The sequence below is a fragment of the Cottoperca gobio genome, chromosome 17 (genome assembly GCF_900634415.1).
Source record: "Cottoperca gobio chromosome 17, fCotGob3.1, whole genome shotgun sequence".
NCBI classification, from domain to species: Eukaryota; Metazoa; Chordata; class Actinopteri; order Perciformes; family Bovichtidae; genus Cottoperca; species Cottoperca gobio.
Window position 1 is genome coordinate 18993748 of NC_041371.1, and position 24938 is coordinate 19018685.

The 24938-nt window shown below is 40.4% G+C and overlaps 4 protein-coding genes across 6 annotated transcripts; all 4 read right to left on the minus strand.

The window, feature by feature from the left end:
• Positions 1–1216: 1216 nt before the first annotated feature.
• Positions 1217–10215, minus strand: tmbim1a (transmembrane BAX inhibitor motif containing 1a). The gene is made up of 12 exons (XM_029453181.1): positions 9972–10215; positions 6522–6854; positions 5272–5339; positions 5086–5150; positions 4947–5000; positions 4795–4845; positions 4667–4706; positions 3891–3928; positions 3693–3780; positions 3473–3568; positions 3338–3391; positions 1217–3231 (listed from the first exon to the last, which is right to left on the minus strand). Exons 2-12 carry the CDS (start codon positions 6847–6849, stop codon positions 3082–3084), a joined length of 1032 nt encoding a protein of 343 aa, XP_029309041.1. The 5' UTR covers positions 6850–6854; positions 9972–10215; the 3' UTR covers positions 1217–3081.
• A 1132-nt stretch (positions 10216–11347) lies between these two features.
• Positions 11348–17903, minus strand: casp8 (caspase 8, apoptosis-related cysteine peptidase). Its single transcript, XM_029453894.1, has 12 exons — positions 17745–17903; positions 16372–16541; positions 15731–15906; positions 15493–15598; positions 14383–14512; positions 14245–14300; positions 14092–14158; positions 13878–13939; positions 13679–13790; positions 13431–13558; positions 12735–13126; positions 11348–11954 (listed from the first exon to the last, which is right to left on the minus strand). Exons 2-12 carry the CDS (start codon positions 16477–16479, stop codon positions 11819–11821), a joined length of 1473 nt encoding a protein of 490 aa, XP_029309754.1. The 5' UTR covers positions 16480–16541; positions 17745–17903; the 3' UTR covers positions 11348–11818.
• Positions 17904–18205: 302 nt separating this feature from the next.
• Positions 18206–21475, minus strand: catip (ciliogenesis associated TTC17 interacting protein). Of its 2 annotated transcripts, none has more exons than XM_029453895.1 (9): positions 21191–21475; positions 20803–20988; positions 20647–20702; positions 20423–20509; positions 19976–20143; positions 19305–19429; positions 18995–19071; positions 18786–18853; positions 18206–18647 (listed from the first exon to the last, which is right to left on the minus strand). In XM_029453895.1, the coding sequence occupies exons 1-9, from the start codon at positions 21306–21308 to the stop codon at positions 18459–18461; spliced, it is 1074 nt and encodes a 357-aa protein (XP_029309755.1). In that variant the 5' UTR covers positions 21309–21475; the 3' UTR covers positions 18206–18458. The 2 variants fall into 2 exon arrangements, with proteins under 2 accessions (XP_029309755.1, XP_029309756.1); XM_029453896.1 differs by having other exon boundaries at positions 18573–18686.
• A 685-nt stretch (positions 21476–22160) lies between these two features.
• LOC115022634 (caspase-8-like) lies at positions 22161–24909 on the minus strand. 2 transcript variants are annotated; one of them, XM_029453684.1, is made up of 6 exons: positions 24562–24909; positions 23778–24130; positions 23622–23656; positions 23230–23332; positions 22598–23144; positions 22161–22424 (listed from the first exon to the last, which is right to left on the minus strand). In XM_029453684.1, exons 2-6 carry the CDS (start codon positions 24121–24123, stop codon positions 22277–22279), a joined length of 1179 nt encoding a protein of 392 aa, XP_029309544.1. In that variant the 5' UTR covers positions 24124–24130; positions 24562–24909; the 3' UTR covers positions 22161–22276. The 2 variants fall into 2 exon arrangements, with proteins under 2 accessions (XP_029309544.1, XP_029309543.1); XM_029453683.1 differs by having other exon boundaries at positions 22598–23147; positions 24562–24903.
• Between the last annotated feature and the right edge of the window lie 29 nt (positions 24910–24938).

Genomic DNA, 24938 nt, shown 5'->3' on the forward strand with positions numbered 1-24938 from the left:
CCATGAGATGGGTTGGCTATGCCTGGTGAGTCTCCTCTCTTCCTGTCATTTTAAACCATACAAAACAACAACTCAAGTTATCAGATGGACATTTTCCTAAAAATACAAATGTAGCCCCTAAATCATCCTAATGAGCAATAAAATATGAAATGAACTTCAATGTCAGTCTGACCTCTAAATATACCAGATATGAATGTTAGTGTTTTAGTTAAATTCTGCATCACTTAAGGCTTAAATGTGAGATTGCTTTAGTTTTAAATTGTTTTTCTAATTTAACCATTCAGATGATGTCTTGACTCCTGTTGTCTGCATCGACAGCTGTTATTCAAAAACTGACTATTTGTTCTTTTACCAGAAATAGATGTTTAAAGGGATAATAGAATTAGAAATAGAATACTATATTGTGGATTTATTATGTACACATTTCTAATACAGCAGTCCTGCAAATTAAACAGTCCTACCTTCATGAAGATAATAGAATCTACATTATAATCCCTACACCAGTTTAACACAATACAACCTCAAACATGCAGTTGTATTGTAACGCCTCTGGTTATTCCCTATTTGCTCCCTCCGTACTACAATATGCGGACAGTTTCTCTATACTCGGCATCAATAATGGATACTGTATGTATTGCCCACTGAGTAAAATAATCAATCTCCCCTCCAGGATGATCGGCCTCCCCACAGGTGTCATCGGCTTCATCCTGACCAAGAGAGAAGTGGACAAGAACCGTCTGAAGCAGCTGAAGGTTCGACAGCGGATGAGATTGTCAAACGATGGAGAATATGACGGGAGTCGCTACCGCCAGCATGCAGAGGATGTCAAACTTGACCAATGAGGTTCATGTATGGCTGCAATGATTTGCACTGTATCCTGAATGTCACCTCTGAGACGGTGACTCCACTGCACCGCAGCCCAAAGACTGATTACAGAAGAGAAGTTCATGAGCTTGAATTTAAAGTATTTCTTAGACGCAGGAGTTCTGGGAAGGAACATGCTTGTGCCCGAGACAGCCTTTTGTTTGCAGATTAGATTTCTCTTGTTCATGAACAAAGACGTTAAGCTTGACCACTCCATTGAATCTGGAGAATGATCACATATTAGCATTGATGCTGATGCTCTATAAATATAATAAAGAAAATAAATGTATATTTATAAATGTGAGCACAAACAGGAATCGCCGGTTAAACTGCACATGAACCACATCAAAACTCACAGATACAAAAGTTTATTTGATATGAAAAGGTAAACACATTTTCCTCATCATTGATATGTATATTTACAAACACATACCACATTGTTTAGAGTCATGGGTTGTATGTGACCAGGGGGGGGGTGTCTATACCTGTGCAGAGGAGCAGCTGGGTGGGGTTGATCATTTAGGAGCTTTTGAACGAGGCTGCATTAGATGGCACATCAATGTTCCAATAGTTTAACACCACGGCATGGATTGTGTAATCCTGCTAGCACTCAAGTATCTGACCGAGCCCTGACTAACAGGAGAATATATAAAACAGACACATATGTAACAATACTATTAAGAGCCTGTACTTCTTAAAGTAAAAAACTAATCCCAGAAACATTGTCATTGTGAAGGCACTGTAGTGATGTAGAATGTATAAAGTTACAACATGTATTAAACCATCAGCTGAGGCTTGTTAATATGAAGCCATGGATGAGCTGAAGTTCAGTGAGTTTGAGTCCCCATCCTGGTGTCATTAGGGTCAATGCCAAATGTGACATCACGTTGTGTGCACATAAACACTTAGTGCAGCACTATTAGCTTTTCATCTGCTGTTGTGTGCATTTTTTTCTCCTTCTGACGCGTATATAATTAAATTAATAGTTCAATATTTTGAGGAATATGCTAATTCACTTTCTCGCTGAGAGATGAGTCGCTGGATGCCACTCGTGTCTGTACGCTAAACATGAAGCTCCAGCGAGCTGGCAGCCGCTTAGCATAAAGACTAGAAAAGGGGGGAAGTTGACTTTGTTCAAAGGTTCTTTGTTCTGCCTTCCAGCACATATAAAGTTCAATAATTATAATATATGTTTAATCTGTACAAAAGCAAACCGTATAATATGAATGACAGGTTCAGGAAGTTGAGGCCAAGACAAAGTCCAGTTTATCAGGACAAGACTAAAAGCACAACCTGAAGATTGTACTCCTCTTTCTGTGGATTGAACTAACGAGATGTGACTGTGGCTTTGACTGCTGGTCGCAGATTTTATTTAACCTTCAGACGGAGCCGGGCAATTCCAATCCTTCATGCTACGCAAAACTAAACGTCTGCTGGCTGCAGTTTGACATTAACCGGACAGACATGATCATGCGACTCAGCAGAACAGAAAAGAAGTAGCTCCCAAAATGTGGAACTATTATTTTAAATAATTAAAAGCAAATATCAAAAATAAATGCCTGACGTTTGAAAAACAGTCAGTTGGTAATTCAAATGTATTTAGAAGTGACCTATTAATGATTAATTTACTTCATGAATAATTAAACATTTCTCTCCTTTACATTAAAGTCCATTAGCTGCTTTAAATATTATATAGATATATAGATATACTTTTACAATATCCTGGCCCTGGTATTACTTGTTATCCAAAAGCAAACTTTGTGGTATTAACACCTCCACCTACTGTACTTTAACGCCAACCAGAGAGGTGGGCCTCTGTTTGAACAAACTAAATGTTCATGTATAGCAGAACATCTACATGCAGAGAACATGTTGAGACAGTCGGCCTCAACATGCAGCAGGAGTGAATCAATGTTGCAGCATTCCAGTGTCTGCATTTATATTGTAGAATTAACATTCATTTGAAACCACGGATAAGTTGCTTAATGCAGATATAGACAAATATTCATTTCAGAAAAAGTGCATGTTTTTGCTCATGGATTAACCCATGGCAAAATCTCAAACTCAGCCCGTAGACAGTTTCACCGGAGCGTGTCATGATTTTATGAATGTATTCTACATCAGACTGTAAACTAAAGCGAAAGGTTTGTCAAAAGCACGTAATGGTTTTGCAGGGGGCTCGTCTGCACCCTGCTGGTCATGTACCCTTGGGTGCACTTATTTGGTCGTAGCACCGATAATTTGCAGCAGGAAAAGGAAGATCTGGACGATGTCGACGTAGATGGAGAGCGCGGCGAACACGTACTCCTCTGGGCTGATGGAGTGCTTCCTGTTGCCTAACAGCAGCTGCGTGTGGTACGCTAGGAACTAACGAGACAAGCAAGAAACATTCAGAACAACAATTGACACAAAGTAATACTCACAGGGCTTCAAAAGAAAGACCGTTTAAAAAGGGAAATTGCAGAATACTCACCAGAGTGAAAGCTATGGCTCCTATAGCGGCATAAAGCATGTGAAGCCACAGCATCTGCAACAACACGCAGTCATTACAATGATGGAAACTTGAAAAGCTGTTATGGAGGAAATTGTGTTTTCAGCCAGAACTCACATATTTGAATGACAGCACAATCGTAGAAATGATGCCAGTCACAAATACTACAATCCCCATGACGCAGAAAAGGCCCTGGCACTTGGTGAAGTCAACCTAGAAAAGGAAACCACCAACAGCCCTGTTAATACACGTGTGACCGCCCAAATACACTGCGGCCATTTGAAGATGATGAGCGCACGCACACGCACACACACACACACACACACACACACGCTACCTTTGTCTGGAAGCAGAAGACGGTGACGGCGATGCAGACGACGGCAGTGATCCCCAGAGCCAGAAACACTACTTTTGTATCATAGTAACTGAAAACAAAGAGCCACAGTTACTTCTGAGGCAAACGGACACAGAAAGGAATGGACAGGAATGTCCATGCAAATACACAAGTGCATGGATTGTACATGTTCTTTTATACCTGGAAATAGATCCAGTCATGAAGGACAAAGCCAGGGTCTGTAAAACAATGACGAAAAAAGGTCCATTTGTCAAATACAGTCACAGCACAAACAACAGAAACTGACCCAGACACTGATTAGAAGCTGTTAAAGGGCTACACTAGTGATGGGACGATATAGGATTGTAAGCATGGATCGCAATAAAAGACACAATAAGTCGATCCTGGTGAATTTACATTATCGGGATAATCGTGAATATCCTCACATGGGTGACTTGAAAAAGCTGCTTAGCTCGCTATCGTGGTAGAGGCGTAAAAGAGAGCCCGATTTAAATATCTATTTTTTAGTTAACCTTTGTTCATGCAGGGGGCCCTTATGGTTTATAAATACTATGTTTGATTGTCTCTAAAAAAGGACGTTCACAAAGACAAGACATAACTGCAACATATTAACAAACATTCTTGTGCTAATATTAAATTCAGTGTAGAAATGACCACAAAGCTGAATAATAACAGTAAACAGTTCATAAAGTGCTCCATGATGTAATACACGGAGCCATTTTGAGCAGAGAGCTGATAAAACAACATCTCAAGAGGCATTATGCAAACGCAGCCTGAACCTGCGGTGACTCACGGTGACTCCCTTTGAGATAACAGACAGACACTAGCCTCGTCTGATGGAATTCTTCTCTGAGAAAGTTACAGAGTTTCAGTCTAAGAATAGACTTGATCCAAGTCCAGGAAACTGACAGCAATTATGAGTCTCAATTTCCTGACTCACAAGTTATCTGACTTACAAAGATGGACAGCAGAATGACGTTCCATGGGAACTTCCTCCTACAAAGAGAGTGTGATTTGAAGATTAAATGCAGTTTTATGAATATTCTTTGTACAAATATTCTTTGTAAAACGTTGTCACACTCACCGGGGGCCCTTACAGCAGACCAGCACCATGTGGGTGACGAAGTACACGGCACTAAAACAACAAGAGATGAATATATTAACATTCACAAACTTTCATTTGGATTCCCACAAAAAACATAAAAGGCGCTGATGTCATCCGAGAGTGAGACTTACTACGATGCCCAGTACACAGATTGGTTTCTCCGTACGAAATATTTGACAGGTTCGCTGTGAGAGAAAAAAGGGAAAGTTACCAGCGTGACACACGCAGAGACAAATGCAAACAGACGCACAAAACACACTTTATACTCACACAAATGTAAATATGGCCACAAGGGCTGTGGTGACGAGGAGCTGAACAGCCAAAATCAAATACACCTGAAAATCACATGCAGACAAAAGGGACATTACACCCCGTCGTTTCACTTCGCTCTGCGACTCAAATGTCATAATATTAATACATGATTCCATCGTGGTTCGTGTGACAATTGTGTTTTACCTTTCTGATGAAGGCATGCCGAATGCTCATAGTGTCCCAACCGCTGCCGCTCGCCGCAAACTCATCACCTGTGTCATCAGCAGAACAGAAATATGAGCAGTGACCACAAGAGAACAGAAAACAGGTCATACCACAGCGATGAAGAGTCATGGGGCATGGTACTTAAAATGTTATCTTTAAAGTCATGCTTTAACATTTGGGGAAATACGCTTATTTGCCTCCTTGCTGAGAGTTAGATATAAGCTCGATAGCACTCCTGTGTGTACTCTAAATATGACGCAACAGCCAGGCGATGGTTAGCTTAGCATAAAGACAGAAAGCTGCTAGCTTGGCTCTGTCCAAAGGTTCTTTGATCTGCCTACTAGCACTTCTACAGCTCACCAACATTGTGTTATAGTTTGTATAATCTGGAACAGAAGCTGAACTGTTTCCAGTCTTTATGCTAAGCTAACCGTCTCCTCTCCTTAGCTTCATATTTACTGTACAGATGTGAGTAGTATCGATCTTCAAATCAAATCTCACACCTCCCTCGTTTGGTGCAGACTATTCAGTTTGATCTGAACCAAAGTTTCAGGTGTGAAACACCCCCGGACCAAACCGTGGTGACCTCTGTCCGGATCAAATTAAACCATGGTTTAGTCCGTTTCTAGGGTGGGTCTTTTCTTTGGTTTTGGATGTTTCTGAGTTTCAGACCAATAACAGGAAGTTCTGACAGGGTACGATCAGAACCAGAAAAAGGAAAAACAACGCAACAAAACAAAACGAGCCAAGGGAGCCCACCGTGAGAGGAGCACACCAAATGAGAGAGGATCTGAGAGGGTGGGAGAGTCCGTCTACAAACTAATCCATGTCAAGTACAGGGAGATGCAGCTCACGTATGCGATGACGACAGGACGTAGACACGGCATGCATAGTTCTTTAGTGCGCTTGCATAGTTGCAATGTGAAACCAAAACAATGTAACAAAAACATGAACCGTGCTTCTGGAGTGATCAGGCCCCAACTCTGGGCAAGAAAGTGTGTGAGCATTTCTTCCCAAAATGTTTTACTCTTAATACCGAGTGTACATTTGTGAGTGCTATGATGCATTCAAGTAAACTATTTCCCCTTTAATTATAGCGTCACATTTTTAAATGTCAGGACAACGTACCAAAATGCATCATCCTTCCAAATCTAAAAGTTCACATATTTCACAATTGTTTTAAAAAACCCATAGAAGACACGCTGGCTGCTGAACAGTCCCCGTCGTACCAGAGCTCAGGATATCTGATGGCATGGTGGGTGGCATGATAGGGGGCATGGGAGGGGGACTGGGGTAGCCAGCCCCGGGGTAGCCAGCCCCTGGAGGCCCGCCAGGGTGAGGCTGTCCTTGGTACGGGCCGGAAGGATAGCCCCCTGGTTGGCCCGGGATCAGAGAGGTGTTTGGACCAGTGGGGTAGGGAGCAGAGGGCTGGCCTGGCTGGGGACCACCAAATCCAGGGAAGCCATACGCAGGGGGTGGTGGGTAATTCCCGCCCTGAGGTGCGTACAGCGGGCCCCGGCAGTCGTCGTATCCTGGAGGGTAGTCTGACCTGGACATTTCACCTGTGAGGAAGGAAGGTGGAGAAAACACAGGTTAGATCCTATTTCTATGTGCACAGGCTGATAACAGAGGGAGGGAACAAACACATTGCAGTGCCCAATATTATCTGCCGAGTTCAGCTTATCTGAGATACTCTCCATCAGTATCACCGTATATTCGGGACTTAAATATTGCTCTAATCTAATATTTTATGTGAAAGCAGTTTTGGTGATGAACCTGACTCTAGAGTTCCTCATTTTTAGCATCTTTCAGCTCATTGTTTTGGTTTTAAGGTCGCAACTTTAAGGTTTTGATCGTCTCACTGTGTAAAAAACAACAACTGTTTGCTAACACGTTATATCAACTTTATACGGTGATAATATGGCAACGCTGTGTTTAGATTTCCTTGCGCTGCATTAGAGTGACCAAAAAAGATCAATTGATCAGTGAATTGCCTTACGAACAGTACTTTGTCCACCAGAGAGCAACTTACCAGTTTATTCTCTCAAATGTGAAACGTCTTTCTCGTACATATCTCTGCCAAAACTCTTTAATAACCAAATTAAGGGCTCCATATCTAACTATTTATGCGCTTAGGTGACAAACAAATCTATATCATCTGACATCTATCAGATATTTTTTAAACTATCACATATCAATATTAGTATTGTAGGGATGGAGATACAAATAAAATGTGTTCTCCTGTAAATTTATATTGAGATTAATATAAATTATGCAGTTTATCACAATATACATATTGTGATAAACTGTTAAGTCATTTCATCACATTGGCGTAAAACAATGTTGTAACTCAATTACTAAATGAATTAAGCGGTCCTGTTTATTGATATTCAACATCACAATGATCTAGAGTTACAGATCCAAATATATCAAAAGGATATAGAGGCTGCCCTCTTTATACAGAGTATAGAAAACATATTTAGCAAATTTTATTTATTTATATATATATATATATATATATATATATATATATATATATATATATATATATATATATATATATATATATATATATATATATATATATATATATATATATAGTAATTTCAGCCAAACCTACCATAGCCCCCAAACATGTAGACATACACACACGTAAATGCACAAACTTGGTTTCTGCAACTGAGAGCACAGACTGGCTTTAGGGCTGTGTTTATAGCAGTTGTTTGTGTGTGAGCAAATATTCATCCATATAATCATACTCGAGATTGGGTTTGTATCAGGTTAAAGTTAACATATGATAAACCACACACCCAATCGAACACACAACACACACACACTTCCCCGTTCCTACAATGAGTATTGACAGAGCTGTGGTACTTTTACAGGATACTTTTAAAGTGGTTTAGCAACAACATTGAACCTCTTTTATATTTGAAAACACATTTCTCCCAAAATGAATTGAAACAATTTGCATTATCTCTAACTTGTTTCAATATAAGCCATCATATTAAAAAGACTGATCCGTGTCTCTCAGTAGGTTCCTTTTTGGTCACTTATTTATTGACTAGGGCTTTTTAGGGGAATACGCATAGTAAAGGAATTCCAGAGCTGGCTCCACCTCATGCTGCCATTACATCACTTGCAGAGCACCAAGCAACGGCACAGAAAACACTAAAGTGGAAAAAGTGCCTCAGAGTAAGTGCAGTCAAACATTCACAGAAGGAGCCAAAGAGCTGCTCACTTCTTTGGTCATTGAGACACAGTTAGCAGACGACAGGGCGAAAGGTGGGGAGTGAGAGACCAGTTGTGGTGAGAAATAAGTTCAAGCTGATGTCTTATGTTGATTTCCCAAAACTTGATTATTATACTTCATCACCACCAACATCAAGCCACCATCAGCATCATCAGGGTTATGAGTCAGTGTTGTAAAGTCTACAACCTTTGACAACACTGCAACAATTGTGTTTAAGTCCATGTAGCCGGACACAAACTACAATTCCTCATATCTTTACACATCACCTCAAAAGTCTGCTGTCATTTGTGGCGGACAATATAACAAGCTTTGGAAGAACTCAATAATAACTGCTTCGACGAGGCTTGTAGTTTTTGCCTTTTGTTGAACTGAACATCAAATTAAAACCAATGTGGAAACATACACATGTAATTAATTAAATAATTGTTTATTTATTATTGCAGGGCCATTTTTGTAAAGTGTGCCTGTTATTCTGACATAAAGTAAAGTTATTGTCTGCGAATTTTCTTTAGGGACTGTACACAAAGGATTAGGGTGGGAGAGGGAGTCAGAAGAGGGGGGGGGGGGGGGGGTATTGTCATTTTTCTTTTGGTCGTTGGTCAGTTTTCTGGACAAAACGATTCATTGAGTAAATCAAGAAAATAATTGACAGATTAATCACTCGATGTTTTTAAAGTGAAACAAGGTTCAGCCTCCCTCACCACCCCAATATCCTTCACACAGTCATCAGCGATGTCAGCAGTGTCTATGGTGGGACTGACAACTGAATAAATGAACCAGGAGGAATATGCCCATCACTGGACTACAAGTCATTACAACTGAGGACATCAATTTGTTTAAATAAATCAGTATTAGTAATGGCTACATTCTCGTGTTTCGGGTGTAGGGCCATTGAACTATGCATGGTGGCTCGCTAGGCCATCATTACTGTTGTCGGTTACACCTGCCATGTTCCTTGTATGAGTCAAAATGTCTGTCCTAAATAAATATCTATTCCCGGGTTGAAACATGCACTGAGCAAAGCGGTGAGACAAACAGCCCAGTGTGTGTGAAAGAAAACGAGAAGTTTGTAGTTTCAGGAAAACTGCACCGTCACAGTTCCCCATTTCAGTTTATGACCAAAGTTTTAAAACAGCAGTCGGTAACATATTCACCAGTTTTTGCTAAATTAAACTTTTAACTTTGAAAGTGTACTTGGCTGAGATGACTAACAGGACTACACCCTCCCCCTCCTGCTCTCTGAGGAACAAACCTCAGCTCACAAAAAGCCTTTTCAGGTGCGCGACGTTAGCACGAGGACACAGTTACACAAAAAAAATACAAGGTTACACAACTAACAACCGATTAAATTCAATGTCAAATGTTTTTCGGGGTCATTAAACCGCTCTGAACACATGATGAACATCTTAAAATGAGCTCCACTTACCAAGTAAGAGATGCCAACGAAAGAAACAGCCTGCTCGTAACAAACCCCAGCAGATAGCTGGAAGTGTTTCCGCTGCCGGCCACGCCCTCTCTGTTTACACAAACACACCAAAGGAGGTCTGCTGAAAAGATCCTGTGTCCGAGTTCATATGAAGCTGGCCTGCCGGTCTGTGTTCAGGTCTGTGTTCAGGTCTGTCGGCTGTATGTTGAGCAGCAGCAGTGAAGAACAGTTCCTGGAACGGAAGAGCAGCAGGGTGGAGTCCACAGGGCGTGTGTGTTTGTGTACAACAAGGATCGCCTGGTTCAGCTGAGTCATGTTCACCAGGAACTCCTCATGTTACTGAATAACGGCGCATTACATCTACATACTCACTACATTAACTGTAGACGTTATATTCCAAACTAGACCAGCCTGACATGAAGTGACATGGACGAGCGTCAACATTAAAATAGGATACGTGTCAATTTGACATAATCAACTTATCAATTATTTTCGTTCTCTTATGTCCATATAGCTTTATTTTCATTAAACTGTAAATACAAGTTCATGATCCTGCAAAGGATAAGAGGGCTAGATAATTAATCATTTGTATTTTAAGGGAAGACTTGCATACATTTTTCCTTAACCCTTTCATGCATAGAGGTCACTACAGTGGACAGCTATGCAAAAGATGTTTTCTTGTATATGTAGGGTTTTGATGGTATAGTTGCACATCAGCCACTAAAGTGAAGGCTATTGTATCATCCCATACACTGCTACTCAGTGACGAGCTGTTGTAAGTACAAGATACATTTCTCAAAACCAAGATGGCAGACAGACAGCCAGAAACTTGCAGTCGCTCATCAATACCTTGCCAATCCTTCTATGGAAAGAGTTATACAAAATTTGGTGACATCAAGTAACAACTAAATTGTCAAAGTATTGATTTTATATTTGGGAGGAAATTACAATTATTATTCTGTCCACTAAAGTGGACGTCATGCATCACTGGCTATATTACTACAATATTGTCACTTTTGTTGTTGAAAAAACTTCATCTGCAGGAACTGTTTTGGCTGTAATTCCATTTATTTATGTTATTAAATCTTGTTATTAGTGTTACACTACCCTCAGTTCTTAAAAGTTCAATATAAGAACAGTTACTGTAACAGCGACTCTAACGGACAGTCTAACTTTATGCCAGTGGTGTGTGTAGGCTGCTCTTTCCAGGAGTGAACTAGAGAGTATTCCTAAATGGTGTTTTGGATATGTATACACATTTTCTTTATATACATATATAATTTTATAGTTTTCACATCTTTATATATCATTTTATTAAATACATATTTCTTCAGTTGAACACATAAACGAATGCTGTCCACCTGAGTGGACATATACAAATCTCTTTGCTTTTTATTTTATAAAGAGCAATAAAAACACTTGGTAAACAGATCATGCATGAAAGGGTTAAATGACCAGTACATAACATTAAGAACTATTATGTTGACTGTAAATTGATTTCAGTGTGTTAACATAGTTTAAAAGACAACTGGCTGCTTTTCTGTGATCTGTAATACTGTGACACAAAGAAACTTAACAAATCACATCTTATTGTTTATTTTTCCTAGATCACATGCGAATCATCAAACATTCCAAAAATACTTTTCATATGACATAAGGCTTTTTTGTTCTCAAGATAGACATCAGATTCTCGAGGTAACTACACACATTTAAATTCATCCAACAAGCTGTACTGCGAGATTAAAAACACACAAAACCACAGACACAACACAGTCATACACACTGTAAACCCGTCGGCTATATGAAAGCTTGGCACATCTTTAGCGTTGCACTTGGTCCCGGTCCGCTTACACACATTTGAGGACAAGCTTCTTGGTGAGGGTGTACTTGGGCTCTGGCATTTGTTTGTAGTATAAATATACTCCTTTGCCGACTTCCCTGTTCACACGTGTCAGCACAGCGAGTATATCATCATTCTCCACGCTGCGAAGAAAGCAGAGGAAACAAGTCACATATGATAAATGTTGCTCAAATTGTGGGAATATTTCATTCCAACATCATGCCCTCGGACATATCCCACCACCAGCACAGCCGATACATTTGAAAACACCAAAAGCAGAGCTACAGAAACAGCGATAGGATTACGACCCCTAATAAAGTTTTTCTCCATCAAAAAGTGCATTTTATAACAGTGATCTCCGTGGTTATGGATCAGGACAGACCGTGAGGCCTGCTTAAACACAGCTGATGCATGCATCAACATATATCACTCTCCCTGAATCTTATGTCCTACTTTTTTAACTTTGAATTAGGACTAGTTAAAGTGTCCAACAGTTTACAACACATTTTCTTTTTTAACTTAAATCAGACAGTTTCTTCGAGCTTAAGATCTCTTTTCTAAGAGTGACCTCAGGTTACATCAGATCTGTGTGTAGCGATGAGATTGTTTTGTTGCTTCAGTGGACGTTAAAGTCACATGCTTCATGTATGTCATCATTTACTAGCTAAACCTATTTCCATTGTACTTTTTATTACTCCAACTTTTCCATGAGTGAAACATTCTTTTTGTAATATTTCAAGATTTGTTCAAGTTATTTTTAAGTGCATAAAAAGATGTGGACGGACCTACTCAGTGCTTATCCAGTCTGTGCTCCAGCCTGGTTTTAAAGACTGACTTAGTTGGTCATAGCTTTGCCTAAACTTTAGCTGGTGGACAAAAAGCTCAACAAGCATCGTCTTAAACTGGGTGGAGGCGACTCCTACCTATTTGCGTAGCGCATCAGCTGCAAGCACAGCTGCTGGATGTAGATGGAGCCTGTGGAAGTGTTTCGGAATGACTTGCACTCTTGCACAGTGGCCATGCCCAACAGGAAGTCGGCGTCCCAAGGCACCGTCTCGACGTGCAAAGGGCCGGCGTCTTCCTCTAGGCGGCTCTGTCTGTCCCCCATCTCATGTTTTGGCTTCGGGGCACACGGCATGGATCCTTTCTGGTAGCCGCTTCCCTGACACGCCTGGATGAACAACAGTTTGGGCTTCCCTGCCAAGGTGGGAGCTCTCCCGCTGCTGAAGGGCCGAGACAGTTCTTGCAAGGACACCTGCTCCGCGTCAGTCCCATAGACACATCCCTTTTCTCCATGGGAAAGCACGCACACCACCTGAGAGGCAGACATGCCAAAGTATGAAGGAAAACCATTACGAACAATATGGTCTAGAATTATTTGTTATTGTATGGCACATTTGGATTAACTAATTTAACTAACTAACTAACGGGAAACAGCGAGACTGGCTCCGTCCAAAGGACCTCTGAAGCTCACCGATTAATATGTTACATCTTGGATGTTTAATCCGTATAAAAATGACAAGTTGTGGTTTGTGTACCACAACTACTTCATATTTTCTGAGTAGTATTGATTTCACTCTCTAATACAAAAAGGGGAAAAAGTGTGTGACACTGCTCACCAAGGCATCGTCATTCGAAAAATTCCTTGAGCCCAGATTCTTTAGTTCAAGTCGCATGTCCTCTGCAGTCAAGTTGTTGTGTATCACCACAGTAAAGCCAAGCTTGGTGAACACTGTGTGCAGAGACTCTGTGGATCAGCAAAGAGAAACAAAAAGAAGTAGATTGCTTTTATTATACATCATCATATCATATGTGAGAAGTATTAACTGAATGGTGTAGCGAATAGATAAACAGAACATAAACATACTCTCATCTTCCTTAGTCCCACTTCTTTTTCTCAGCTCTGTTCCCAGGAAGTCCTCATTACTGATGACCACACACAAACCACGTGGGTTGTGAATCAGGGCGTAGTACTCTGTCTAAAGGGCACATCCACATGGACAAACCATGAACATTAATGTTCTAATGAATGAACGAGAGGTATTTGAGTTTGTGTGAATGTTTACGTCAGGAAGAGAGGAGGACTCCGTGCTTGATTCTGCATCGGGGCAAAGACTCGGTCCTTCATCTGAAGAACAAACACAGTGGACTCTTGTATGCGTGCGACAAAAATAAAAGCATGAGAGTGAAAGTCTACAGCAGTGAGGGGGGTGGAAGGCTCGTCATTAAGGGGTTATTATTCAATGGCTGCGAGTAATACAGTGAAAAAGAAAGACTCACAGCTGGGCTGAGTCTCAGATATCGACACATCAGTAGGTGGTGTTGGCTGAGAGGGGTTGTTGACGCTCTGTAGGAAGAAAACAGAGTTCCAGCCCTCATTAAACCGACTCGTTATAGGATTTACTACATAAAAACACACACGTATTCACACACCTGGTAATCCATGCTGAAATGAGAAGGTTGTGCAGTGTGATGAGGCTGGTCTATTCCTGAAAGAGTAAAATCGTGTCATGATTTTCATAGTAATACAACATTTATATGTGTGTAAATGCCTGTGTGCGTGTCTCATACCTTCCATGTACCGCGCTATAGTCGATGCCAGTTGTTGGTCCAACTCCAGCATTACTGTATGCAGCTCATTCAGATTTGTATTTGAGATTAAGTTAGTCCTTTCCATTTCAGCAAACACATCCAGTGAGGTCTGTGATTAACAGAGAAGAAATCAAGAAATGACCTCTGGTGCAGTAACAGAGTTGTTGCTGTGTGTTTCTGTGTTGCACTGGCTGTGAAAACAAACTCAACTTTTTACACACACACACACACACACACACACACACAGAACTTTTAGCAGGATTTTTGATTGGTCAGCCACATTCAAACATTCACAATGACATCTAAAATGCAACTTTGTGCAAATGATTGAATCTGAGTATTTAGAATAACAAAGGAATTATAACTCCAGTGTAAATACAGGATACAACTCAACACTCAAGCCTACATCTCAATGACAGTTGTTGAAGGACAGTTACGCTAATGGATTGTATCGGATTATACTTTCTTTTCTCCGAGCAAATAGTAGATAAAACTGAATAAAATAATTATGCGAGAAACAATTGTTGTGGCAAGATTAGTGTAGGTCATGTCAGTAATAAAATGTGTAAAGCTAATTCGCCAAGCCACTAGCATAGCACAGCACATGATATTAACAGCTAACTAGCAGTCCAGAGGGGCCGTTGCTGATCAAAGCTGAGGAGGTCAAAATGGCCACCAGAGGGTGTGTGCATCATGAGAGTGGCTTGTACCGTCTATGGAACTGAAGTCATTCCTGCTCATGTAATCAAACTACAACCCAATAGAATATCCTTCAGCCTTATTGCCATTACATCAACAGTGCATGTTTAGTTTATCTTGGCAAAACCTGGTTTTGAATTTACCAATTATGTTAACATTCCTCACGGGAAGATGAGTAGTGATTGTTACGAATTTTGGTTAGCGCATTGTTCACAAAAAACGGTGCAATCACTTTGGTATGCTGATTACAGAGACTATTTACTGTTAACTATACATTTAGAACCTCATGTTGTAGATTAGAATTTTTACCCAGAAGTAAAACGTGAAGTCGACATGTCATCATTTCTTATATAACTGTGGGTGTGGCGAGGTGGATGGGTGTGTTCTCACTTTGCATGTCTCGATGTGTCTTCTGCCCAGTTTGCTGCTCAAAAGAAACTTCAACTTTTCGAGATTCTCATCAGTCATGTCCTCGTAGACTTTGTACAGCATCACCCTGACAGAGAGATAGGTATAGTGGAAACAAAAACAGGAGAAACAAAAGACTACAAACTATGGGAATAAAGCTGGATTGTAATTTTGTTATCTCCTCCAATTACTGCGAGTTTATTTCTGTCTTCCTGGGTACCTGTATTCTGACAGCACGGGATAAGCATCGCATTCTTCTGCTCTTCTGCTGTCCGTCTCCAGGAGATTGAGGAGATCCGCTCGACGGATAGTTTGGAGCAGCTGATGAAGGAAGAAATAGTTCTCCAGCAGACCTTTTTCTTCTAATCTCAAGAACAGCTTTTTTGCATCCACGATCTGCACGAGAACAACCCAGAAACACACAAACAAACCTTTGAGAAGACAAACAAGATGGGAGAGAAATGCTGACCCTTCACAAAAACTGTACTTTAAGTTAAAAGCAAGGGAGCAAAGTTTGGAGGTAGAAAATAGTCACAACTACAAAATAAGTCAAGTTTAACTAATAAAGATCACTCGGGGCCTATTTCTGTGTTGTGTGTTTTTCTACTTTTGCAGATGCCGCCTTGTTTCCTTTAATTACTTTGTTTCCATTTCTTTAGTTTGTCTTGACTACGAAGCACTTGGTGAATTGTGCTTGGTAAAGCTGTGGTATGGTATTTACCATACATAACTTTTATTTTGGTGAAAGTAGGAAATCTGTTGGGTATCAATGACTTCAACAAACAAAAATCAACAAAAACTCTCCATAGTTACAGGTCAATGAGTCATTTTTTACAACAGTATGAGATGGGTGGTGCTCACCCCCTCCAGGCGCTTCTTGTTGACAACATCCCGACACAAGAAGCAGAGAGCTGCGACCTCAGAGGAATCCAGCCCCTCATCTATGCGAGACAGCTTCTGCCTATCCATCACGGAGCCACCACCACCTGCACAGGCCCGGTGCTCAGATCACTGCTCTCTACAGGTTGTTGCTATCAGAGAAGCAGACACAATAGAGACAAGTAGAGTGTAAAAAGGAAAAGTGGACAATAACAATAACATGAGCTTGAATGACTGGCCAAACACCACCTCTATACTTGATGTGGCTGAATATTATAGACATATTCATTTACACCATAAGTGATAAACATATCAGAAAGTACAGTAAGATCACTGTAGACATATTGTACTTTATTCTCAACCTGTATACAGTCTGAGGTCCTGAGGAGCCAGGAACCTGTGGGATGATCCCATGGCTCGGTTTTAGATGTAAATGTATTTCAAATGGTTAACAACATATTTGTATTTGTATTTGTGTGATTTGTTGGTATAATATGAATCCCCTTTCTTTGTCCTTATTTTGTTCTAGATTTTTTTTGAAAGGCACTTTACAAATAAAATATATTATCATTATTTATTTTCTTGTAGTTTTATATTTGCCTTTCAAGAAACACTTAGTAATGTAGTACTGTATAAATAACACGAACCATTATTATATTATAGTAATCCTACAGAATTAGTGTGATGAGGTGTCAGGTGTTTTTATTTATTTATACGAATGTATATCAGTCATAACATTTCAATAATGTTTCTGCATTAAATCTATTTTTTTTGTGTGTAATAAAGTTATTACAAACAAGTGAATACAAGTACAGGGAGGAACATTTAAATACACAAAGAAAGAGTAGCTACATCAACAGGTTATGTACAAAAAAATCATCCTAATTATAGGAAATAAAATAAATAAGAACAAAATAAGAATCATTTTGGTGACAGACTTCAACCACCTCTGAGTACATTGTAGCTACTGACATGTATTTATTTGTTACAAATAACATTACATTTCTAATAAAAACAAATTAAAAGATGGGGTTGAATTAAGAAATGTAGCTTTATGAATATAAAATTCCCCGAGGAGGAATCCAAGTGACCATAAGACGCATACGTTTGACGTAGTGACGTCACGGAAAACACCAGCCCTGATGTTGGTTTGAAAACTAAATAAAATAATAAATAAAATAAAGTTTTGACTCAAGCCTTAGCTGGACAACAACAATAACGTCAAGTCAAATCAGTGTAACGTTAACATGACAGTCAAACTTTTAGTTTACTCGATACTTTACATAATACAGCAGCTAACTGTGTACATTAGCTAACCACACACAGCTGAGACAACTCACGGCGTTAAAACTTACCGCTGTCACTTTACGTCCCAGAAACGAAAAGGCGTAAAACTAAATACTTTTTGAGAGCGAAACAAATCACAAATTAGGCCTTAAGTTGTAGAAGTTATTTTCTTGTATGTAGTTACGCCCGCCACTTGCTGGTTTCACTTTCAGAGGAAATTTGTTTTTTTTAAAGATCTTGTCAAGAATAGTCGTTTCCGCTTAACCTTCAAAATAAAAGCTATGTTTATAGTCAATAAAGACACACAGACATCCGATTAGCCTACGTGAAGTGGTCCAAAACCAGTCTATACAATTGTCCTACAGTTCTAGTTTTTTTCTATTTAATTATGTAACTTTTCTTTTGTTGTTTTACACTTTTATTTTGAAGAAATGTTTTTAGTCTCCTCTTATTTTGTCTATGCACTTGACAAACCATTGCTCAGACATGCCTTAACTGCTTTGACAAAACTCAAAAATGAATCTACACAAACTGTTTGAAACAAACTTTATTCAGATCACTAAATTCCATTTAAGCATTAACACACATCTCAGGTGAAGGATCAGGTTTTAAAGGTAATAGTTCATCTCCACCATGTTTCCTTCTATAATACTAGTCACCTGTCGCTCAAGAAAAAAGACACAACTGCAATTTTTTAATCAATTCAATCTCCAGTTAAAAGGATACATGAACAGGAAGCTCTAGAAAGGCTGTTTATAGCTCATGAGACCTGGTGTGTGCTTTCAGAGGGAGGGGGCTTTTAGGATTGGTTCTGGAGGACGGCGGGAAGCAAAAGGGAGGAAGAACTCTCTGGCAAACTGGAAGATGTCATCTGGTTTCCTCAGTAGCAAAAACTGCAGGAAGTCAGATATAAGAGCACGGATCTCTGGATGCTGTCTCAGGTACGAGGCATGGTCCGCCTTCAGCTCCTCCTGCCCCAACGAGACATGAACACACATTCATATTATGTTCTGGTCAAAGGATAAAAGGGTAAGATGATGATGGGATATAGGAGGAAACCGTATTATTCAGGTACAGTCAGTCTATCATACGAGAATATTATTGGTTACCTTTCTGTCCAAGAACTTGGAGCGCATCTGCATGTCTTCTTCCCAAACCAGAGGGATCTTCTCAAAACCTAACAAACACACACACGACATATTAGAAAAACAGTCTTTACGTGTGTGTGTATGTGTGTGTGTGTGTGTGAGTGTGTGTGTGTGTGTGTGTGTGTGTGTGTGTGTGTGTGTGTGTGTGCGAGTGCTCAGTGTGTGGTTACCTTTCTCTAGCTGTGATGGCAGCTGCAGAAGCCTCATGGTGACCGGTGATCCCACCTGCACTCTGCTGGCCAAGTGCCTGATCAAAGAACATAAACCGCTCAAAAGAAAACATTTATCAAGTCATGTTAACTCCGAGCTACATGCAAACCACACTACAGCACAAAAACTCACCAAAATGTTTAATTTAATGAATCATGCCCTCAGTCCTTTAAGGAGCTACAAACATTAAAGGAACCGTAACAGTCAACAGACGTACAGATAGTAAGACTGTCCAACAAGAACCTGAAGACGTGTCGTCTTTGAGCTTACCCGTCAGCCAGGAAGTGGCACTGCCAGGTAGTGGGGCTTTCCTCCACAGAGTGAACAATCCTCTCCACCCCAAATACCTCCACGGTCTCACCCCCAACCTCCAGCTGCTTCAGACCCAGCTCGCTCTGACCACAGAGAAGCAGATAACTAGAGTTCACTATTCAGACACAGATTTAGAGTTCTACAGTGTGATGACGCAGCCGGTGTCAAGTGAGAGAAAGGTGAACTACGCTGAATGAAACCGTATGTAATTTAATGTTATACGTGCAGACCAGGGCTCTGGACTCACTTTTCAATAAAGGTGCACATAAATTATGTGGCAAAAGCTTTTGGTGGCGCAATAATACATATTAAGCGCTACTTTTTTGTCAGCTACCATACAAACTGGTCATTTCTGAAGACATTATGTAAATGATTTACAGATAGGAATAAAGGTGCAGAGGAATGTTTTTTTATTCAGATTCCATTTCCGGAAAGGTATAAAACACACACACGCACAGTATAAATATGTATGTAATACATTGTTTGTTAATAAATTCTGTGTTACATTTTTCACTGTGTTTTCAATTTCAAATTTCTTCTGCTACAAATGTTTTACATTCAGGAGGATCTAAAAAGTTAGCATAGAGCAATGAGAATGACCAAAAGGTCTTGCTGGCATAATTCCTTACAAAGGTGGTGTGGATGATGTGTAATCCCTGGTCGAAGGAGATGAAGGTCATGTGTTCTGGCACCTTCTTCCTAAGAGCGGTCAGGCGCATTAGCAGAAAGCTGGACCCCTCGGTAACCAGCCCTCTTAGCAAAGACATTGGATAAGAAACACTCTCTTTCGTCGTCTCCTGTTCACACACACACACACACACACACACACACACACACACACACACACACACACACACACACACACACACACACACAGCAAGTTTGTTGACTTCTCTACGGGTATACAACTGTTTTGAACTGTTATCAGAAAGACATTTAACTTTTAACCATGGCAAAGGTCAGCATTTTAGCAATATATTTTACATAAAGAAGAGGGCCTGGGGATGATTTAACTGTAATGTTGCTTTATCAGGGTTATGGACAGATGATGCCTACTCTATAGTTTCTTCTCTCACCTCTCCTACAGTGGTAACTTTATTGATCACCATCTGCCCGCCATGCTGCACCATGTGACACCTCCTGTCCAAACTGTGGCCCTCCAGCTTAAAAAAGAGTTTCAATGTGTTTAGAAATACAAAATAAAAACAGACAGATGTGGCATAAGAATGAAAGGCAGGCACAACGTTTTCACTCCCACGTGTGTTAAAGTGAGACTTATGGGAAGTGTACAATGACCCACCTTGACATACTCATGGAAATCTTCCTCCAGCACCTCCAGGTCCGTGGTTAGGTAGGCTTACAGTGAAGGCAGGACAAAGGACATGAAGAGAAGGTATACTGACACAGATGAAAAAGACAAAACAATGGAGGTCTACCAGTCTTGGCCTCCCCTCACCTGTCACTGTAGTTCCACAGGGGGAGTCATCGATGGCTCCCTGGCTCTGAGCATGCAGCAGCATACAGGTCTGCTGGTCTCTCCGGGCAAACTCCGCCGTCACACTGAACTTCCCCAGGTCTCGGCCGCCCTCCGACACAGTCACCAGAGAGTCTGGAAACACACACTTCAGCAGCCCTGCGGGCTCTAAGAGAAGTGGAGATTTAACTTTGAACTTAAGTCACAACAGACAGTTTGAAATACGAAATAGAGCTTATTTTCTATTTGTACCTCATTGCTCCAATGAAATAATTGACAATTCTTTATCTGCGGGAACTCAAGATGTGCCAAAACCAGGTGGCGCTAACAGGCGTACGCAGCTGACGCTCCCGACTAGCATACAACTCACCAATGCCGGACATGAACGCCACAGCTTCTTCAGAGGCGCTCAGCTCCTCTCCGGGTTTGGCTCCCTGGATCCCCGCTAAGGCTCCGCCAGGAGGCTCGTCTTCCAGCAGCACTTCCATAATTAACGCTGTTTTTATTTAACGGCAGATACTCGCGGTAGTTAAATAAGTTCAAACCTAGTTGAATCAGATTTGTCAGACAGACGTTTGTTGCAACGAATAGGTTGTTTTTGTAGTTTTTATGGCCTTTTGATGTCACTTCGCTGCCTCTTTTCCAATATACGGAAGAGGACGAACACAATGAGTTGTCAGGGCAACGACGCTGCAGTACCGTAAAGACGGATGTATGTGCGCACCCTAATCCTCACCAAAGCAAACAAATGTGTGCCTACAAACACATCCCCTTCATTGATCCATAATGTTTGTTGGTTGAATCCATGTGTTTGAGCTATTGTTAAGAATAAAAAGAAAATTGTATAATAATAATAGCTGAATTAAAATAGCAGATAAATATGATATGGCTTCCCCAATTGTTAGAGTTGTGTTAAACTTTTAGACTTCTCTGGTCGATACTTTACTTCCCTTTGTCCCCGTTGTACAAAGTAAGTTAAAACACAATCGTCACTGTGAGTCCCAGATTTCGGTTATGGTAAAATCCAGATAAAACCGTTATAATGGCAAATGGCATTTCTCTTTATCAGGTTTTCACATTTTTCATAGCCATAAAAAATAATTGGTTAAGAAATATATTGCTTAAGTAACACTTCCAGGTACTAAATATGCATAGATACGTCTAGGAGAGAATAAAAAAGACTTTTGACATTAGCAACTTATTTTTTAGATATGCAAATGTCACTAGCATTCTGCCTGTAGGGCTTCTGTTGGTAGAAAGTTCCGGTGAAATAGTATAACTCCATAAATCTTATGTAAATCCCACTCATTAAAACCTGGACCCATCAGCAATCAACATACTTTGAGAATAAACACAGCTTTATTTTACGACACAATATAAAAGACAATGATTCAATGTGATGATTAAAAGAATGTAAAAGAATTGGACTGATAGTAAATATATTGGTGATGAAGCTTCAGTTGCGACGTGGAGACAGCACAAGGCTCTTCCTCAGGGTTAACCTAACTTCAGGCATCTGCTTCACTGCACCAGGTTGAAAGCCGCCCTCCTTCTGGCTGACTTCATTGTTTACCTTGTAGAGGAGTGTGGTAATGTCTTTGCTCCTAAAACAATATGCAGTATACAAAAACATATTACTATCCCTATCAGGGCACGTTATGATTAAGTCAAGTGTACAGTATACATGGTAACGGTCATATCATCAGATTCAGATCTACAAAATATTGGAAATATTTCAAGCCACAAACTATATGTTTAATATTGAGTTTATATTTACCACGGGCAGCCCTCCTTTAGCTGCTGACAGACAGATTGGACGAACCAGCTCCCATGTATTTTGTGTCTGATCGATATACAATCTTCAACAGTGGCCATGGCAATCAGAAAATCGGCTTCCTCAGGGAGGAATGACGAGGGATCTGCGTCATCAGCCTGCAGACCTTTGGACAGCACTCCAAGCTGTTTCTTGCTTCCCTGGCAGGCCTGGATCAGGAACACTTTGGGTTTGCCGGTGAGGCTTGATTGATCGGTCGCCTTGAAAGTTGTAGTTATTTGTTTAATGGAGAGGGGCTGCCAATCAATCCCGAAGACGACACCCTTGTTTCCGTGACTCAGAACACAGCAGATGAAGGCATCGCCGTGCATAGGAGCCTCTTGAAGATCGGTGAATCCACTGCCAGACCACTCCTTCACATTGAACTCCTGCAGCTGAGCGAAGTCGCTCAGAGAAGCAAAGCATTTCAGTGCTCGTTCCATCTGGTCCTTGGTTTGGTCTTTACACATCAGGACTCTGAACCCCAGCCAGCTGAACACCTCTGCCAGATCTTCTGCAGGGGAAAACAAACCAGGTTAAGCTTCAACAGGCAACAAACAAGAAAATAGTATAAATCTGTCTACTATGTAACATACGAGCATCTTTGTTGGTTCCACTTCTCAATTCTTCATCGAAATTCTCGTTGTTTATGATCACGCAGAGGCTGGCAGGCTGGCTGTTAATCTCATAGGTCTCGTCCTGAAAACAATAAAAACAGTTTGACACAAACACATAATGAAGAAATCTAACTGGAGTGGACACTTTTTGCCATTTCAATATTTTATGCTTGAAGACATTTACTTTGTAACAGTAAACTTTACGGGTTTAAATCGTATTAGGTATGACGATATTACAAAACTAATATTCTAGATGTTAATACAGGATAATAAGCATGTGTCTTGTGTCTCTTTAAAAAGCCTAACTAAAAACACTGACTCAAACATTGCAACATAAATTGTGCTATTTCAATATTAGGTAAAAACCTCACCTCCTTTTGCCTCTTGCTCTCTTGTGGCAGAACATCTGTGGGAATCAGAGGGAAACAGAATTATACCTCCAAATATAAAAGCCTCAACTTCCAGGAAACACACATTTGTCTGGCATATGAATCATTTCTATACCAAAACTATATATGTTAACGTACCACTCTTGTCATCTGAACAAGCTTGGACAGGCTTAGGTAAAAGGCAGGCCTCATTCAACTGTATGTTTTTCAGCTCAGGGTAAGTCCTTTTAATTTCCTCATCAGTTTGCAGGAGGTTCAGGAAGGCTTGGCAGCTCTCCTCTCCTTTGTTCATGATCTTATCCACGAGATCCACGACGTGGCCCTCTACATTTTCTTTGTTGATGCTTTTAAGGTTGTTGTACTCACGCAGAGTTATGCCTATCTCTTTCTCCTCAAAAGCTTTGTTGAGGATTATCTTGTAGTCTCCACTCAAAATCCTCTGAATGGATGTCTTGTTACGTCTCATCGTGTCTTTGGCTGACATGTTGAATCTGACATTGAAAAATAGATACAAAAACAACACGTATAGTAAAGTACTCTAGTAAATACTAGATTTCCGGAGTCAAACTTTGAAAGATGGAAGATTGTTGTAACATATTGGAGTGACTGCTCACCATTATCTGCCAAATAACATTACAATTCATCCTTTAGTAATTCACTCATGAGTGAGGTTAAAGCTACAATATACAGCAGCAAGTGCTACTTTGAAAACGTACGTCTTCAAAACGAGTCAACGTTAAATTCTAGGTAACTAGCGAGTTGGAAGTCATGCTAACATGCTATATTTTGACATTAGGTAGGCTAACCTTTAAAACCATTTTCTACGATAATTGCATAAGTAACGTTACTACAAGCTAACTACTGTATGTCGAGCATAACTACAAAAATAACGTAGTGGTAATACAAAGTTTAAATTACTTACTTTCAGGAAGTCTTCCGGTTGCTTTCGTTTTCAAAACTCGGAAATCTCGCCTCTGCAGACTTTACACTATAGGCTATTCAAGGGGTTTAATGCCTTGTCTGCAAGCAGTATTAAGTAAGTAACGTTAGGCTAGACAGGGTAGACAGGCACTTTCATCAGCACTTTCCTACAGTCGGCTGTGGTGGAGTAGTAGTGACAGGAGAAAGTAGTAAATCCGACCGACAGCAACCGTCAGTGGGGTTTTACTACCATTGGCCACATGGGGCAACAACGAACCTTCCTTAGCAAAGAAGTGGCGCAATTTCAAATGTATTCAAAAAAGGTTCCCATGAGAGCAATCATAAAAGAAGAACAGTTACATGGCTGAGGATCCAGGT

Bases quoted from the DNA above. Each gene is read 5' to 3' on its own strand.
- LOC115022634 (XM_029453683.1), bottom strand. From the start codon at position 24,123: ATGTCAGCCAAAGACACGATGAGACGTAACAAGACATCCATTCAGAGG. The intron at 23,333-23,621 runs GTGAGGTTTTTA...TATTGTTTTCAG, and splicing joins AGAGCAAGAGGCAAAAGGAG to GACGAGACCTATGAGATTAA. The intron at 22,425-22,597 runs GTAAATATAAAC...ATATTGTTTTAG, and splicing joins CTAAAGGAGGGCTGCCCGTG to GAGCAAAGACATTACCACAC.
- catip (XM_029453895.1), bottom strand. From the start codon at position 21,308: ATGGAAGTGCTGCTGGAAGACGAGCCTCCTGGCGGAGCCTTAGCGGGG. The intron at 20,703-20,802 runs GTGAGGGGAGGC...CTTCACTGTAAG, and splicing joins CTGTGGAACTACAGTGACAG to CCTACCTAACCACGGACCTG. The intron at 20,144-20,422 runs GTGAGAGAAGAA...GTGTGTGAACAG, and splicing joins AAGTTACCACTGTAGGAGAG to GAGACGACGAAAGAGAGTGT.
- tmbim1a (XM_029453181.1), bottom strand. From the start codon at position 6,849: ATGTCCAGGTCAGACTACCCTCCAGGATACGACGACTGCCGGGGCCCG. The intron at 5,151-5,271 runs GTAAAACACAAT...TGTGATTTTCAG, and splicing joins GGCATGCCTTCATCAGAAAG to GTGTATTTGATTTTGGCTGT. The intron at 5,001-5,085 runs GTGAGTATAAAG...TTTCTCTCACAG, and splicing joins GTGGCCATATTTACATTTGT to CGAACCTGTCAAATATTTCG.
- casp8 (XM_029453894.1), bottom strand. From the start codon at position 16,479: ATGGATAGGCAGAAGCTGTCTCGCATAGATGAGGGGCTGGATTCCTCT. The intron at 14,513-15,492 runs GTGAGAACACAC...TGTTAATCACAG, and splicing joins GACACATCGAGACATGCAAA to ACCTCACTGGATGTGTTTGC. The intron at 13,940-14,091 runs GTGAGTCTTTCT...TTTGTTCTTCAG, and splicing joins ATCTGAGACTCAGCCCAGCT to ATGAAGGACCGAGTCTTTGC.